We start from the raw sequence: 18607 nt of genomic DNA on the forward strand, positions 1-18607 counted from the left end.
TTTCAAACCTAGTCTGTATTTTTCAAACGAGTCAAGTCTAGTTGTGTCTGTACTAGTCAAGGCTAGTTGTGTCTGTACTACTCAAGGCTAGTCTGTACTAGTCAAGGCTAGTTGTGTCTGTACTATTCAAACCTAGTCTGTATTTTTTAAACGAGTCAAGTCTAGTTGTGTCTGTACTAGTCAAGGCTAGTTGTGTCTGTACTATTCAAGGCTAGTTGTGTCTGTACTATTCAAGGCTAGTTGTATCTGTACTACTCAAGGCTAGTCTGTCCTTGTCAAGGCTAGTTGTATCTGTACTACTCAAGGCTAGTTTGTCCTTGTCAAGGCTAGTAGTTTAGTCCAGCCTGTCACAGCCACTAGTTCTCTCTACCTGTTGGATTTCCACGTGTGGACTGTCTCATGCTCCTGTATGTTGTGAAGCAGAGCCTGGTCGTCCAGGAAGTCGAACATATATTTGATGGCCAGTGGCAGTGCGGAACCACGGTGTGCTGTGCTGAATATACGCTCGAACAAGTCATCCACAAACTGCTGGAGTGTGCCCTGAGGAACAAAGATGGGGTTACATTAATGCTATGTCACAAGTGTCTGGGTCTCCAGATCTACATGACAGATGTCCTCTGGGTACAATTCTACACCAACACAGCCAGATCTCTCCAGGTCTCCATACTACCCAGCGATGCTCACTTGACCAAATCTCAACAGCAAACAAGAAAATCGACAGCTTTAATTAATATATTGGCAGATTAAAGAGCATTCATAACTTGTGCCTATATCTTGAAAGCTATGTTCTTACCTTTGTAACGAGCAATCTGGGCAGGTAGATTTCTGTCACCATCTTACTCCCACGGTCACCCTCCTTCTGGGGATCAGTGTCATGGTGACGCACCTGCAGACACACAGACAGACACATCTCAAACCGGCATTCTATCTATTTACCTATGTAATATAATTTACAAGTACACTTCATCTCTGGATGAAATACAGTGCAACAAAGACAATAAGACATGATCTTAGTACTGTACTTACTACTTCATAAGATTGCCATCACTTGTCAAACACAAGAATTAAAATTATAGGTCCAGTAAATGTGTGAACCTAAAAATAGCTGCAGGAAAAGGAATTGTAATGAAAATGGTCAAGATACTTCACAAATAATCTTCACAATGCCCATGATCTTATACAGAAGTCACAGACTACCTTGTAGCCACCACCCAAGGTCTTTTGACCGTCTTCAGTTATTTGGAGTGAGTGAGTGAGTGAGTTTGGTTTTACACCGCTTTTAGCAATATTCCAGCAACATCACGGCGGGGGACACCAGAAATGGGCTTCAGACATTGTACCCATGTGGGGATTCGAACCCGGGTCTTCGGCGTGACGAGTCAACGCTTTAACCACTAGGCTACCCCACCGCCCCAAGTTATTTGGAAGCTGTATGGGCAGGGTGTGACTACCTTGTAGCCCCACCCAAACGTTGAGACTGTCACAGGTCTCTTGAACTTGTTCAGTTATTTGGAAGCTGTATTGACAGGGTGTGACTTCGGGAATGATCTTGATGACCTTGAACACATATATATGTACTTGAGCTAACTTTGTGAATTATCAGTACTTGAACTATGACACTGAGTCTCACCTCATGACTGGTGAGGTTATACTTACTAAATGGTAGAACTTGACTCCATTGTTGTCAAAGTCAACAGTAACAGACTGAGGGGATATCACAGTGCGGCTCATCGGTGGGCTCCGATTGAATGGCATTTGGTCTGAAACAACCAGGTTTAAAATTAGTTGAAATATTCGGAATATTCATCACTGAACCAGCAGGAGTCTTGACCATATTGCTGTTATTACAAGAACAAGAGGATTAAAGGTGTTATATGTCACAGTTAGCTTGTATCATGCTACAAGCTACAGTGATGCTTAGTATCTATAAATATATAGATTTGATAGAAACAGGCAGCTATATGTAAAAGTGAACTAGGAGCTCCAGTGACACGAGAGTCAGACCTGTGGAAAATTTTGACTTGTTCCATTTCGTGTTAGCTTCACAGCATTATAATGAGTTCGGTTTAATACTACTTTTAACAATATTTCAGTTATATCCCGGTGTGTCAGCAGATATCACAGCGTTACCATTTTGGCAAAACACAATAGCAAGTATGTGGCTCTGACAAACCCAGAAACATTGTTGGTACAACTGGGATTCAAACCCACAATCATAGGTTTGGGGGTCCCAAGCAACCCAATACTGCATGGCAAACTGTGGCGCCTAACGCAACCCGGGCCATATGTGCTGTCAGTATCATTAGAGTAAGGTCTCGCTGCTAAGTGAAATAATATGGTTTGGTACCTGTGACTTTATTGTAGCGTGTAATTTAAGGTCAGACTGGATCAACTTATGGCTGATAAGCTGATCAGGGTGTTCTCATACTAAGAAACTGAAGTGTCTAATGGAGTCTTATACAAGAATGAATTGTCAGAGTTCTTGCGTCTGTACATAACATTTGACATTTGAACAATGCTTGAAGACACAATGGTCACCTGCATAAAGTCTGATGTCAGAAATATTAGATGAAGATACTCACCAAACTTGTTTGATTTATCTGATATGATAGAAGAGTTGTACACGGAATCCTGTTTGGGTACAATTGGCCACGTATGCTCCATCAGGAACCTGTGAAATATCAGATGAGAGTCAATATACACTGTTGTCATGGCAACCTACTACTGTAGTCATGATGTCAACTGTTGTTGAAAGGATGCTAATTCAGGGCTACAAACGTTTCATGACAATTTCCAGATCTGATTTGTCTTTCCTAAAGATTATTAACAGGCATCAAATGTACTGACATATACTAGGCATATTTAAGTACATTGTCATTTTGTAGAACACATTAAATCTGCACACTTTAGCCAACAGCTTTAAGTCATTAGAACACTAAGTGGTGGTAGGATGGGGACTGGCCCCTCCTTGAAAGGGGAACCCTGCAGAGGGGTTTGTCCTAAGTATCCCTGTTTACTGTGCCTAGGGAAGGCCCGAGTGGAAGTGTCCTTCTACCTACCTGATAGTGGTTGAGAGTATTCAATCTCTTACAGTCACTCTCCGTTTTCGACGATGTGTCCTCGTCATGAAGAATCAGCTGTCGAGATTTTTCATGGCAGAGCCATTCTGGTGGATGACCAAATAAAACTGTCAATAAGGAAATGACACAACCCCGTTAACCCCGCTCTGCAGTGTGGAGAGCCCTCTAGCATGCCAAGGGAGACAACCATATGATGATGATCGACGATGATGATGTACATGCAAATAATGGATCAACATGGTACAAATTGGTTCCGTGAAGAACTCCTCAATAAGTAACCTTAATAATAAAAAACAAATGTTGTTGCTAAGAAAACAGGAACAATGCATTAATTTAGAAATTCATTGGACATAATTTGTTGCTTCATCAGTACTAGGCCAGACATTCAGAGAAAAAACCAGATGGTATAATTAATGACCACTGGTTATGTCTGGTCATATGAAACTGTCCACTTGTGTACTAAAGTGTCCAAAAATTTAATTGCTCCTGTGGTCACTGTGTCAAATCAACATCGAAAATTCAAATCTTGATGAGAGTTACCTCCCTTCAACTGAGACTGTTGTACCATGTTGAGCGTAACGGGAATCAGACAGATGTCAGTTGTAATGTCAGTCAAATAGGAGAGGTATCAAAGGGAGGTACATGAGATATCTCCTTGTAGTACGATCACTACAACTAAATGTTGATACAATTAATCGTCAACATTCTTTGCCTTTAAGTGCAAACCAAGAACTCAACTGGAGACGATGTTTGTACATGATGGAAGCCATTATCTAGACAACAGGGCCTTACAGACGATTGTGATTCACTTCATTGTTCAGTAACAGGCAATTTGGACCCTGACTGTCATTCATCTTTAGAGGTTGAATGTCCAGAGTTAGTACTATTTTGTTCCAGTTGATACATATATGGATGGGAGTAATCAGAAAACCAGGAATTAAAGTGTTAAGACAAAATACTAGTTTAAAGTAATGTCCATGCACTATAGCTGTTTATTGCTGATATGATGAAGATATCTCACAAGAAGCAACTGGCTGTTCCAGTAATATCAGGTCAAGGGACACCAAGATCTAGCGTTAAACAGTGTACCCATATTGGGAGTCAAACACAGGACACTGATGTCACTGGCCAACTGCTACCCCACCTGACTAACGCCATAATATAACACAATATCATCTACAGTGCTGATACTGGAAACAGGAGCAATAAACATCATCACCATCATGATACACTAATTGCCATGGAGATATCTCATGTAAACAGGTCAAATTTAAACAAATATTGTTAGAAAAAGGTATTTTTCTACATGGGATAATGTTAAATAAAGTTCCAAAGATTATTTCCTTTAAAAATGGATGAAAATGACCGAGGTCTGTCCTCAACCCAGGTGAAACATGCAGTCTAGGCCTACAATGGTTCTCTACATATATTCAAGCAGTCAAAATGCATCAATGCATACAAGGAAGCCAAGTTCTGTCCATAATACATCAAGATGCATTAATTAGAGACTTGAATGTTAATTTGGCTAATTTATAAATATCTCATTTATAAATTCTCATTAAAAGAGGAAAAGTCAAGTTTTGTACTTGAATCAAAACAAAATACAAAAACAAATACAAGTAAAAATGGTTCAAATACTAATTAGTACTAACTAGCTAATAAAAGTTAACAAAGAAAAGAATGTAAAATATACATGCAATATCAATCACATGCAAACAGAATTACAGAAATCAATATCAATTTGTGAACTGTGTGTGTTGTGTATTTTGTTGTTATTTACTCATTCTTTTTCTTCTTTACCAAAATAGACTTGTGACAGAAATTATCTTCTTTTGCCAAAATGTACAATTTAGCCCTGCCAAAAAGTTTGTTATGACACTTAAAACTGCCTTTGTCAGCTTTTGAATACAAATTTCATTTGAAAAATCATGATGATGTTGGTAGAGAAGTACAACGCTATGAAGGCCAAAAGGAAAATGTTTATGTATTTCACTTTCATGACATGTTTGCATGTGCTTGATGTATTAAAAGCAGCTACAGATAAAGAAAGTAGGAGAACTACTAACGCCATGCAACAACATCCCTCCCACACCCCAGCATGGCCACACAGCAACATGCTACTGAACCATTCCTCCGTCTCACATCACAGATCCAAAACCCAGTTCAGGTGAGTTCATATCTCCGACAGGTATTTAAACAATTACTCATAAACATCAAAACTTTGGACAGTTTTTGAAATGTGAAGGTTATTTTCCACAATTCCTCATTGTGAATTTGTTTACTTAAATGCCACTTGTTCATTTACTTGAATCTGAACCTACAGCTATACATTGTCGGTGATCTGATAACTCTTGCTATGATGAATAAATATAATTACAGCATGTGTTACCAGGTAACAGATTAATCACTGTAACAAGGCAAATGTCAGATGATAATTGTATTTTTAAACTGGAGCCATTATATTCATAATGGAAGGTGGAGATGATATACCAGACATAAGTTCTTGAGGCTGCGATACAGTGATATTCAATACATCTATTCGGTCCAGGGGGACCAGATGGTCAAGCCAAGAGAATTGTTAAAGAAACAAAACTTCTACATATTTTCTGAGTGTAAGTATCTTTCTTGGATATTTCTGTTAAGTCCATGAACTAGTGGTGGTTAATACAGGGAACTAGTAGAAGATCAACAATCAGTAGAATGAATATTATGGGTTATGCAGCAGTCGTCATACACCACCTCAATGTCCCCAACCCAGCATGCAGGTCTCTTTCACACACTGCAGATTGTCAATATCACTCCCCCAAATATCATTACACAATATTAACACACAGTGAAATAAAAACATCGATATACAGAACAAACTGAAATAGTGACAACAGAAACGATTGAGAAATTAACTTTAGCTTTCAAAGAAAATTGTTTTCCAACTTTTAACTGAATTATAGACAGAAATCTCGGACTCCGCATTGTTATTTTCAGAGAGTGATCAGAAATCAAGTGATTTTACTCTGCTATTTGCTTGAAATGTGCGTTACTTGGCAGTGAGCCAGAAGCAGGCCATGGATGATATGAACATGATTGAAATGTGCACCACTTCAAACGTGTCAGTCACATTGTTTGATCACATACAGTTAAACGGATTGGAATTTTCGCAGTTTTTCTCCAGATATATATTCGGTTTGTAAAAAATGATTAAAATGTTAGAAATTGATTTTGCCTCATCTGACAAGTTTGAATTACATGAGACAGAATTCACTCAAATCTAGGCTTGTTTGGAAAAAATCAAGAGTTACTTCCCTTATATCAAAGGCAAGCTTTCACAATTAATTTAATAAACTTTTGGATGATGAATATCAGATAGAGCAATCATGTGGGTAAAAAATCCCAATCCATCATTTTGAGAAAGCACATAAATTTTAACAATTTACGACCAAAAAGCTACAATGGTGCAGGTAGGAGCACTATTTCTAATCAATTTCATGTCTGCATGAATAAGTCATAAAGCCTATTATTGGAGTGTGAATTCTGATCCATATGAAGAAACAATCACTGGACTGCAAGTCCCAAACACTGATGCATCGACAGGCACGTGACTGCACCACATCAGCAGTCATCAGTACAACAAAGTGGCAACATCCCTTCCTTGGGTGAGTGAGTGAGGTTGTACAGGCGGGGAGGTGGAAGCTGATAGGTGTTTAGGGGCAGGGAGGGGATGTTGATGGGTATTTTAGGGACAGGGATGGGGTGGGTGGGTGGTTAAGGGGTCGGGGAGGGGACTGCTGTTGGGGGGTAAGAGGGCAGTGAATCAGGAAGTTGATAGGTGTTACAGAGGCTGTGTGTGTGTGTGTGTGTGTGTGTGTGTGTGTGTGTGTGTGTTCGTGTGTGTGTGTGTGTGTGGAGATGTTGATGGGGAAATGGGGCCAGGGAGCGGAATGCTAATTGGTATTTGTTGTGGATGACTCTGATCACGTGATGTGTCACATGACTTCCATGAAAGTGTCTGCCACAGTCCAGCTTACCCAAATCTAAATCTTCTTTGGCCGGTCGACTGCTGAACGGAGCATTTTTATACATTGCATCAAGTATCTTCTCTTTGATCTGTGAGATTGTGTCGCAGTCGAGGACTTTGACCGTGTGCGTCTGTTTCTGCTCCGCATAGCTGTCCATATCCAGCACATTCAAGGTCTGCAACAAGGGGAGTTAACTCAGACATACCACTTGGGTCCATTCTGCTTCCTGCATGATATCTTGGCCAGCACAGTAACATTGCTGGAATTACTGGAAAAGCTAAATTATGCCAGAAAAACTTGGACAAGTTTTTGTAATCAAGCATAAACACTTCTAATTCCACTAAGGTACTGAAATAGGAGTGAAAACATGATTGAATGAAGTTTATGCAGCAGTCAGCGATATGTCAATAAGTCACTCTGGACTACAATGGTTGACAAAATTAGCAACTTTGCACGGCATGACCTGCAAGTACTTGTTTTAATCTGCTGTAATGACATGCATGTGGGGTTGTGTTTCACAATGAGAATATATCACCAGTACTTACCATGATCTTATAGTTAATCTGCTGTCTGATGAGTTTATCCTCGGACAAGGAGTATCTGGCTTCGCTGGTCACCGAGTCGACTGGACCCTTAGACACCTGCTGTTTTATAGCCTGGTACAACATGAATAGGGGCTCTCCCGCACATTCCTGTGGAGAAATAGGGACCTGGTTTATCATACATTCATAGACAGCAGGGAGAGAGTGTACAACATAAACAGGGGCTCTCCCGCACATTCCTGGCGATAAATAGGGACCTGGTTTTACATACATTCATAGACAGCAGGGAGAGAGTGTACAACACAAACAGGGGCTCTCCCGCACATTCCTGTGGAGAAATAGGGACCTGGTTTATCATACATTCATAGACAGCAGGGAGAGAGTGTACAACATAAACAGGGGCATTCCTGTGGAGAAATAGGGACCTGGTTTAACATACATTCATAGACAGCAGGGAGAGAGTGTACAACATAAACAGGGGCTCCCCGCACATTCCTGGCGATAAATAGGGACCTGGTTTTACATACATTTTATAGACAGCAGAGGGAGAGAGAAATAGGGACCTGTACAACATAGACAACAGGGGCATTCCTGTGGGGAAATAGGGACCTGGTTTCACATACATTCATAGACAGCAGGGAGAGAGTGTACAACATAAACAGGGGCTCTCCAGCACAGATAAATAGGGACTGGGGCTCTCCATAGACAGCAGGAGAGGCACATTCCTGTGGAGCAAATAGGGACCTGGTTTATCATACATTCATAGAGAGCAGTGAGAGAGTGTACAACATAAACAGGGGCTCTCCGCACATTCCTGGCGATAAATAGGGACCTAGTTTACATACATTTTATAGACAAATAGGGACCTGGAGAGTAGTACAACATAAACAGGGGGCATTCCTGTACATTCATGGGGAAATAGGGACAGGGGGTTTCACATAGGGACCTTCATAGACATTCATAGACAGCAGGGAGAAAGTGTACATAAACAGGGGCAAAATAGGGGGTTCCCAGCAGGGAGAGAGTGTACAACATACATTCCCTGTAGGGAAATAGGGACCTGGTTTTACATACATTCATAGACAGCAGGGGAGAGTGTACAACAAAACGGGCTCCCCGTGCATTCCTGTGGCAGAAATAAGGATGGTTTAACATACATTCAGCAGCAGGAGAGAGTGTCCTGGTATAATATCAATAGGGCTCCCTTAGAGAGGTGAGGGAGATGAGATGGGAGGGATGTTGATGTTCTGGCACAACACCAACAGGGGCTCCTGAGATCAGTAGAGGCAAGAGGTGAGGGGAGGTGGAGATGGGAGGGAGGGATGTCTATGTTCTGGTACAACACCAACAGGGGCCCCCTAGAGAGGTGAGGGACAGTGGAGATGGGGAGGGATGTCTATGTTCTGGTACAACACCAACAGGGGCTCCCCTAGAGAGGTGAGGGGAAGGTGGAGATGGGAGGGGGAGGGATGTCTATGTTCTGGTACAACACCAACAGGGGCTCCCCTAGAGAGGTGAGGGGACAGGGTGGAGATGTGGAGGGGAGGGGATGTCTATGTTCTGGTACAACACCAACAGGGGCTCCCCTAGAGAGGTGAGGGGGACAGTGGAGATGGGAGGGGGAGGGGATGTCTATGTTCTGGTACAACACCAACAGGGGCTCCCCTAGAGAGGTGAGGGGACAGTGGAGAGGGGACAGAGGGATGTCTATGTTCTGGTACAACACCAACAGGGGCCCCCTAGAGGTGAGGGGGACAGTGGGATAGGAGGAGGGAGGGATGTCTATGTTCTGGTACAACACCAACAGGGGGCTCCCCCTAGAGGGAGGTGAGGGGGAGGGGACAGTGGAGATGGGAGGGGGAGGGGATGTCTATGTTCTGGTACAACACCAACAGGGGCTCCCCTAGAGAGGTGAGGGGGACAGTGGAGATGGGAGGGGAGAGGATGTCTATGTTCTGGTACAACACCAGATTATCTTTATGGTTTAAATTAAAATCTACACAGACTTTCATTCACAACAAATGTTTTCCTTCGTTATTCAATGACAAACGGCATACTGTAGAACTATAAATTGTATTTAAAAAAATAGAATCTTTGACTGTGCAACCTTATTTTGAGATTGCCGTTATCAGAACCATAAGATATATGTTTAGGGACTTATAATGTAGAAAAGGAGGAGATGGGAGATGGAGAGGGAGAGTGGAGAAAGACAACATCACTGGGAGACAACATCCACAGTGGTATTTTTGGTATTCTCACCTTCAAGAATTTGTATAAGAGGAAAGAGAACCAGTTAGTCAACATCTTCTCAGCAACCGATTCATTCCTGAAAACAGAAGACATTATCAAATTTACATTGTATACACTTTACTCTACCATCTATAATGACTGGCTAACACAAGGATGTGAGAAGGTCAGGTTGTATCTGTCAACTGTCCAGCAACAGTAGGAGCACCAGTACTATGTCACACATTGTACACAACATACGTCAGGTTGTATCTGTCAACTGTCCAGCAACAGTAGGAGCACCAGTACTATGTCACACATTGTACACAAGTCAGGTTGTATCTGTCAACTGTCCAGCAACAGTAGGAGCACCAGTACTATGTCACACATTGTACATCGTCAGGTTGTATCTGTCAACTGTCCAGCAACAGTAGGAACACCAGTACTTTGTCACACATTGTACATTGTACATAAGTCAGGTTGTATCTGTCAACTGTCCAGCAACAGTAGGAGCACCAGTACTATGTCACACATTGTACACAAGTCAGGTTGTATCTGTCAACTGTCCAGCAACAGTAGGAGCACCAGTACTATGTCACACATTGTACACAAGTCAGGTTGTATCTGTCAAGTCAGGTTGTACATTGTCAACTGTCCAGCAACAGTAGGAGACACCAGTACTATGTCACACATTGTACATAAGTCAGGTTGTATCTGTCAACTGTCCAGCAACAGTAGGAGCACCAGTACTGTGTCACACATTGTACATAAGTCAGGTTGTATCTGTCAACTGTCCAGCAACAGTAGGAGCACCAGTACAATGTCACACATTGTACACAAGTCAGGTTGTATCTGTCAACTGTCCAGCAACAGTAGGAGCACCAGTACTGTGTCACACATTGTACACAAGTCAGGTTGTATCTGTCAACTGTCCAGCAACAGTAGGAGCACCAGTACTGTCACACATTGTACACAAGTCAGGTTGTATCTGTCAACTGTCCAGCAACAGTAGGAGCACCAGTACTATGTCACACATTGTACACAAGTCAGGTTGTATCTGTCAACTGTCCAGCAACAGTAGGAGCACCAGTACAATGTCACACATTGTACACAAGTCAGGTTGTATCTGTCAACTGTCCAGCAACAGTAGGAGCACCAGTACTATGTCACACATGTACACACATTACACACAAAGTCAGGTTGTATCTGTCAACTGTCCAGCAACAGTAGGAGCACCAGTACAATGTCACACATTGTACATTGTACAGGTTGTATCTGTCAGGTTGTACAGTAGGAGTCACCAGTACTATGTCAACAGTAGGAGTCACCAGTATCTGTCAATGTCAGCAACAGTAGGAGCACCAGTGTCACACATTGTACAAGTCAGGTTGTATCTGTCAACTGTCCAGCAACAGTAGGAGCACCAGTACTCACATGTCACACATGTCACACATTGTACACAAGTCAGGTTGTATCTGTCAACTGTCCAGCAACAGTAGGAGCACCAGTACTATTGTACATAAAGTCACATGTCAACTGTGTACACATAAGTCAGGTTGTATCTGTCAACTGTCCAGCAACAGTAGGAGCACCAGTACAATGTCACACATTGTACACAAGTCAGGTTGTATCTGTCAACTGTCCAGCAACAGTAGGAGCACCAGTACAATGTCACACATTGTACATAAGTCAGGTTGTATCTGTCAACTGTCCAGCAACAGTAGGAGCACCAGTACTATGTCACACATTGTACATAAGTCAGGTTGTATCTGTCAACTGTCCAGCAACAGTAGGGAGCACCAGTACTATGTCACACATTGTACATTGTACATAAAGTCAGGTTGTATCTGTCAACTGTCTAGCAACAGTAGGGAGCACCAGTACTGTGTCACACATTGTACACAAGTCAGGTGAGGTGAATTAGTGGTCAGGTCTTGTTCAAGATTATTGCACTTATACAGAAACCTGAGTTTGTATCTGTACAAGTGTACAATAATGCTGTTGTTATAGTGACAGCTGACAGTGCCATAGTTTAACATGGACACCCTACTCAGACACAGCATACAGTAGACTCAGTACTTGCTTTATTCCTTTGTCCCTGAGTGCCATGTCCCCTACAGAAGCCATGTTGGAACTGAAACCAGCATTACGTACTACTGACATAAACAAGTGGTTGACAGCATGAGCAATGACCTGTGACCTGTTGACACAATCAGCCAGGTCACGCATGTGGGAGCACCTGAACACAGTACCTCATTCTAACTACATCAACAAGTGGTTGACAGCATGAGCAATGAACTGTTGACTGGACACAATCAGCCAGGTCACATGTGGGAGTTACCTGAACACAGTACCTCATTCTAACTACATCAACAAGTGGTTGACAGCATGAGCAATGACCTGTTGACTGGACACAATCAGCCAGGTCACATGTGGGTGTTACCCATAGACAGTACCTCATTCTAACTACATCAACAAGTGGTTGATAGCATGAGCAATGAACTGTTCACTGGACACAATCAGCCAGGTCACATGTTGCAACCACAAGATCCTGATTAATCACCCCTCTCAACATGCATGGAAGAAGACAAGGGACTTATACAGAAAAACCCTTGTGATACAGTAACATCTGGATAGCTGCAAGACAAACTGCTGTTTGAGCAAACTTACCTTCTCAGTAACAACTTGGGGTGATTTTTACCCTCTACTGACTTTTCTATCAGGTCTGCTAGCAAAGTTTTCAGTATACTGAAACAAACAAAAACATTGGCACTCAATCCACAGTTATGAATATATGTCAGACAAGAATGTTCTTTGATGATCAGTCAACAATGTCACATGATGAACTGCAGCCTGAAAACCCCTGGGCCAGGCCAACCAGTGGTTGATATAATGAACACCACTTCTTGCAGACAAGGTTCAGTCACACACAATTAGCCAGGTGAGAATATTACACCCTCATAGCAGTCAGATGTCGGCTATGAAACAGACCTGATGATGATGATGATGATGATGATGATGATGATGATGATAATGATGATGATGATGTCTATTTGATCCTTTGCAGGATCATGAATATGTAATGGAGATTGTAACAACATAGTTTTTCCTTCGTAAAAATCCTGCTCAACTCAATTCTCAGGCTGACATTTTCTAACCTGAGATCAATGGCAGAATATTGCCTGATCAAATGTTCTCAATCTCAGTTGTCATATTCCCAAGCAAATTCTTTAACTGAATAGTACCAGCTTTCCATTTCTGTAGCCTCTGAAACTTAAGTCAACACTAAAAATTTACAAGGGTTGCAATTTCAGTGACAGAAAGCGAAGAGATATTGATTAAGGCAACAGCTGCTCCAAGCTCCACACACAACTACAAACTCTGTGCACTGCCACAACAAACTTTACCTTAAAATGGTATGAATGTCACAGCATAAAGACTTATTATACATATGGTTCTTGATAATCCCAAATTCTTAGTCAGCAAAAACAACCTCCACTAAATCAATGTAAACTTCACTTTCAATAGACTTCCAAGGCTCAAACTCAGAGCAAGAAATCCTCTTACAGTTTCCAGCTTATTAATGAAAAGTAGCACTGACAGAACACCGACAGAACACTGTACCCATGCTTGGTCTGGAGCTCCCATGGACTACAGTCCTGGTGAGCTAAAACTCCTGTATTTGATCAATGGCAAGCACTATCATGCCTAACTCCTCAAAGACACTCTGTGAGCCCTCAACACCTTCAACATAAAGTATCCCATTTTTCCTATTTACAATCCCATCCTCATACCCAATTACAACTCCACACACACCCACAATCTGTAAACTCCTCACAGTGTTACTCACTCAGTAGCATATTCCATTTTGGTTTGAAGAGCAACGGTGATGAGAGATGCTACATTCACACGATCTCGGAGCTGGAATGTTTTACTGGATTCAAGAGTCCGGATAAAAATGAGGAGAAATGTCTTGTTGCTCATGAGTTGAAAGAAGAGAGCCAATCCTCGTTCTACATCTTCCTGGTTTCGTCGATAGCCAACCTGAAAAATAAAATTCTCATCACTTTAATCTCATCATCTTGTAGCAAGTTATCAAATCTTTAAATGCATCTTTTTTCTCCTATCATGACAACTAAAATAAAGGCCTTTCAAAAATAATTCAGTGTCATTAAGCTTGTTTACCAAAGAGAAATCCATTTACACTCTGTTAAAAGAAAATCAAAACTTAATGAACCCCAACTAAATCCAATTCCTAAAAAAGTTTGATAATGTTTCCTTTTTCTCCAAGACCTTAATTAATATGCACTATCATGCTTTAAAGATCTTCATTAGAATAAGCTAAAGAAACACAAAAATTGGAATCCCTTCAGCAGCTCTTTGATGTGAATGTGACAAGCTAGCAGAGCTAATTAGCATAATGGCAGCGCTGAGAGATTTGTGAATTCTCATGTGAAAACATCACTTTGCCAAATTGACCTGTCAGACTGTTGTCCTTCATTCTATTCTCATTTGCATAACTGTATTCCAGGATGTTGCATACTTTTTACAACAACCTTTTACACCCATTAAAATTTTAAACACTCAATATTTCAAGAAATCTGAAGACAATTCAAAGGCTCAAAATGAAACTTCTTGACATCATATCAGCATACAGACCGGTCATCCAATAGACTCTCCCATAACAATAAACAGACTGTTCCATGTTGGCTTTAAAGGGGTCTCACCTGCAGCTCCTTGATAACAGAGTGGTTTTCTACCCCAGGGAACAGGACCTTCATACAATAGGTTCTGTAGTCCCAGAACGGTATCGACACCTGGCCGTACAAGTCACTGGTCAGCTCTGTCATGTCGGTTTGAAGTTCCGCAAAGGCTGAAACAGGATCGGTTGTTTTATTTTGTATAATGACTGTGTCAACAATTTTTATAAACTAAAAGTTATCCTTTTACAGTTTCCCAGACTGTTGGGTGGCATTGGCCAAAGCTGAATGTCCAGGTACTTATGCATCCAGACCAGGGCTTTTGACAGACCAAACATTCTACTCAGGACAAATCTGGGATAAGAAAGAAAAACTAAACCAGGACTACAGTGTTCACGAATAGCGTCTGACCCTCTGACAAATCCAGCAGATTCGCCAACGGTCAGACAGAAGTCTACAACCCGCCGGCCCCAGTGTCTGACTGTATATTTCACAATGACTTTGACTGAAGTTGTTTTATGTGACATGTGACACTTGTTTGCTGTTTATAAATCTTATGTTTGTTAATAATTTCAATGTCAATTATAAGAAATATTAAATCTGAAATGTGTGTTTAATTTTATTCCATGGGTCCTGTGCATTTTCAATGGGTCAGACAGACATCTGAAACTTACAGGACCCAATGTCCTGTGACTTTGAAACACCATTCGTGAACACTGAGTACTACCTGTACAGGTACTTTGACTGACCTTCCTTGCACTCGTTGGCAACTCGAGCCTCTAGCGAGTCCATCTGAATCCTCATTTTCTTCATCATATCGTTGCTACGCCGTGACTTCACTTGGTAGGCGATAATGACGATAATGACCAAAAGCACCAGTACACCGGCACCAACTGCAATACCGATAATTGCTGGTAGCGTCAACATCTCCGCTTCCTCGTACTTGAGACGGCCGATGCTGAATGTCAAGTTCTGGCCGACAATCACCTATGGAAGGAGAACAGGGTCTGATGGAGTGGGCTTGGACATCATGTTATGTTATTACGTATTGTTATCATTGTTATAGTTCCTTGTCCTTCAGTGTATCACTCAACGTGGTCCCTCCAGAACCCTTCCTTACCCATTAGAGCTGTGACGATATATTGTAGTATCGATAATCGTGATCTAACGATAAATATATCGATACGTTTTTTCGTATCGTGATATGTATCGTTGACCCTAAAATTGTTAATTTTCACTACATATTGACGGTTTTGTCAAAAGTTTCACTGTCATTTGCTATTAAAATACGATTTTTTGAAAGAACATAACTAAAGATAGCATATCGTGATATGCACCGAATCGATTCATTCAAGATATCGCGCTACATATCGAGCGTGAAATTTCTATATCGTCACACCTCTATTACCCGTCATGATCACCATCTCATTATCTTGAAGTTCCTTAAGTCCAATGCCCTGCTAGTTGTGATAATTCTACCAAAAACTTTGAAAGAAATGAAACTCTCATATTTACACATTCTAACGCTGTTCCATCTTTAAAGTCTTGATTTGATATTCCCCCTATTCGTTCTCACAACACTAATTTCCAAAACCTACCACAACTTCTGGAATGTCATTTCCCTTCTTGGACTGTGGTTGGCTTTTGGGTGGTCGGCATGTGAGTTGAGTGGCAGCGATGGAGGTGACGTTGCAGAGGCCAGTGCCGATGTGGACAGTGACGTCCTCCTTGGGGATGGCTGGGTTCAGGTTACTTCCCTGGTGGAATGAAATACAGCTGGTGAACACAGTACAGACTGACTCTTGTATCACGACTTCAAAGTCTGGACTGTAAGGAGTGCCTGAAGGACAGGATCCAAATCAGCACAGATCTGGGGTTCAAACCCATGACTAACAGAGAGCCAACTGTGCACTAAAATAGCCAGTTACCACAGGGCCAAACCCCTCATTATCACAACAGTCTCTGACCAACCAATGTTTGGGGACACCCAGTGTTCCACACTTACCCCTATTGTCAGAAACTCTGTCTTCTTCTGGTGGGACTTCATTCCATTCTTGAACTTCTCAAACACAGGGTCTGGATAGAGGGTGAACACTCCATATACCTCCATGCTGCGGCCAGTCAGGTTCATGACGTTCTCAACACCGTCCATCTTGAATCCATACGACACATCAACGTGATCAACATCGTCACTCAGTGTTGGGGCTAGGGTCTCCACCATTGGAGAGTAGCAGACCAATGTTGTGTCTGTCTTTCTGTCACAAATCTGAAACACAACATAATTTTATGGCATACACATAAGTGTCTTCTTTGACTGAAACAGCATTATGGGAGGTGAATGTCATTTCATGTGAGTGAGTATTGTGTATGTTGTTTAGCCCCCCTCACTCCACAATATTTCAGCCACATGATGGGGGATATAATTGGGTCTGGACCAGACAATCCAGTGATTGATATTATGAGTAATGATCCACAAGATCAGAGTATGTTGGCATCAACCAAGTCACCAAGTCTGACCAACACCTGATCCATTGAGCCGCCTCTTAAGACCAGTGATCAGCGTAGGTTGCTTGAGGCCAATACAAACCCAGAATCCCAATGTGTGAGCGAGAGAGTGAGTATGGTTTTCACTACTTCACTATTCCAACAATATCATGGCTGGTTAAAACCAAAAAATAGACTTCACACATTGTATGCATGTCAGGAATCGAACCCTGGTTTTGGGGTGATGAGCTACTGGGCTACCCTACTTTCCCTTAAGGCAAAGTGAATACCACAGGAAGAAATAATGTCCTGATGATGTAAAGAAGATAACTCACGCTATCAAAGACCTCGTTGTTGTGTCCAAGCAGCATCTTTGGGCTCTGCACATTGGTGAAATAGCTTCCTCGAACAGTGATGCGTAAACCGCCACTGGAATAAAATGTCCAGAATTAGTGATGACTTCCTATGACCATCTTACATGAGTTTGACTTGGTCAGCAAGAACATTCTGTATTTACTCTTGTGTGTAGACCCCCTTTAAAACAGTTCTGTTGATGGCCCCGAGTGTAGCCCTCCTTTAAAACAGTTCTGTTCATACCCCTGAGTGTAGCCCCCCTTTAAAACAGTTCTGTTCATACCCCTGAGTGTAGCCCTCCTTTAAAACAGTTCTGTTCATACCCCTGAGAGTAGACCTCCTTTTAAAACAGTTCTGTTCATACCCCTGAGTGTAGCCCCCTTTAAAACAGTTCTGTTCATACCCCTGAGAGTAGACCTCCTTTTAAAACAGTTCTGTTCATACCCCTGAGTGTAGCCCCTTTAAAACAGTTCTGTTCATACCCCTGAGAGTAGCCCTCCTTTTAAAACAGTCCTGTTCATACCCCTGAGTGTAACCCCCCTTTAAAACAGTCCTGTTCGTAACCCTGAGTGTAGCCCCCATTTAAAACAGGCCTGTTCATACCCCTGAGTGTTACCCCCTTTAAAACATTTCTGTTCATACCTGAGTGTACTCCCCCTTTAAAACAGTCCTGTTCATACCCTTGAGTGCTCTCCCCTTTTAACACTCTTCTGTCCTAACGTACTTCCCCTTTCCAACTGTCCTACCCTCAAATGGACAACGTGACTCACCTTCGAATGGCTTTTTTAGGGTTGATGGAAGTGACATCAGGATCAGGAACATAGGCATATCGGATCTTATGATCAGCATTGATGATTTGGTTGTCAAACTTCACCACAACTCTATTTGGAGGGAACATGGTGGCAGGGCTTGGGCCCGAGTCTTGCAATTTGCGGGAAGTCTCGCAGACCAGGTGATTAGGGCTTGACGTCCTGAAAACAATATGGAAGAATATCAGATTATTAGTTTGACACATTTGGAGAAAAGTGCAACATGATTCAAGCTACCTTGGTGTAAGCCAGATGTACCAGTTGGTTGTTTTTATCACATTTGGTGTAACCTGAGCACAGATATGATGCTTTACAACCTTGGTAAGTTTCACCTGTTTGGTGTTTGTGATCAGATTGAGGAAACCCACAAGCAGGTTATGGTGCTGACTGACCCAGGGT

At 41.9% G+C, this 18607-nt stretch overlaps 1 protein-coding gene across 1 annotated transcript in view; it reads right to left on the minus strand.

Moving 5' to 3' along the window:
• Positions 1 to 18607, minus strand: part of LOC124285040 (plexin-A2-like) — a 206542-nt gene that overhangs the window by 10807 nt on the left and 177128 nt on the right. The window contains 17 exon segments of the mRNA XM_046721178.1: positions 371 to 540; positions 794 to 886; positions 1657 to 1760; positions 2583 to 2646; positions 2648 to 2671; positions 3060 to 3166; positions 7103 to 7268; positions 7639 to 7785; positions 9895 to 9961; positions 12532 to 12609; positions 13712 to 13905; positions 14589 to 14734; positions 15311 to 15548; positions 16160 to 16318; positions 16567 to 16827; positions 17381 to 17474; positions 18170 to 18370. Coding sequence (XP_046577134.1) covers positions 371 to 540; positions 794 to 886; positions 1657 to 1760; positions 2583 to 2646; positions 2648 to 2671; positions 3060 to 3166; positions 7103 to 7268; positions 7639 to 7785; positions 9895 to 9961; positions 12532 to 12609; positions 13712 to 13905; positions 14589 to 14734; positions 15311 to 15548; positions 16160 to 16318; positions 16567 to 16827; positions 17381 to 17474; positions 18170 to 18370 — 2313 coding nt within the window.

Source organism: Haliotis rubra, unplaced genomic scaffold, assembly GCF_003918875.1.
Source record: "Haliotis rubra isolate DU_JTF1 unplaced genomic scaffold, ASM391887v1 Scf350, whole genome shotgun sequence".
NCBI lineage: Eukaryota > Metazoa > Mollusca > Gastropoda > Lepetellida > Haliotidae > Haliotis > Haliotis rubra.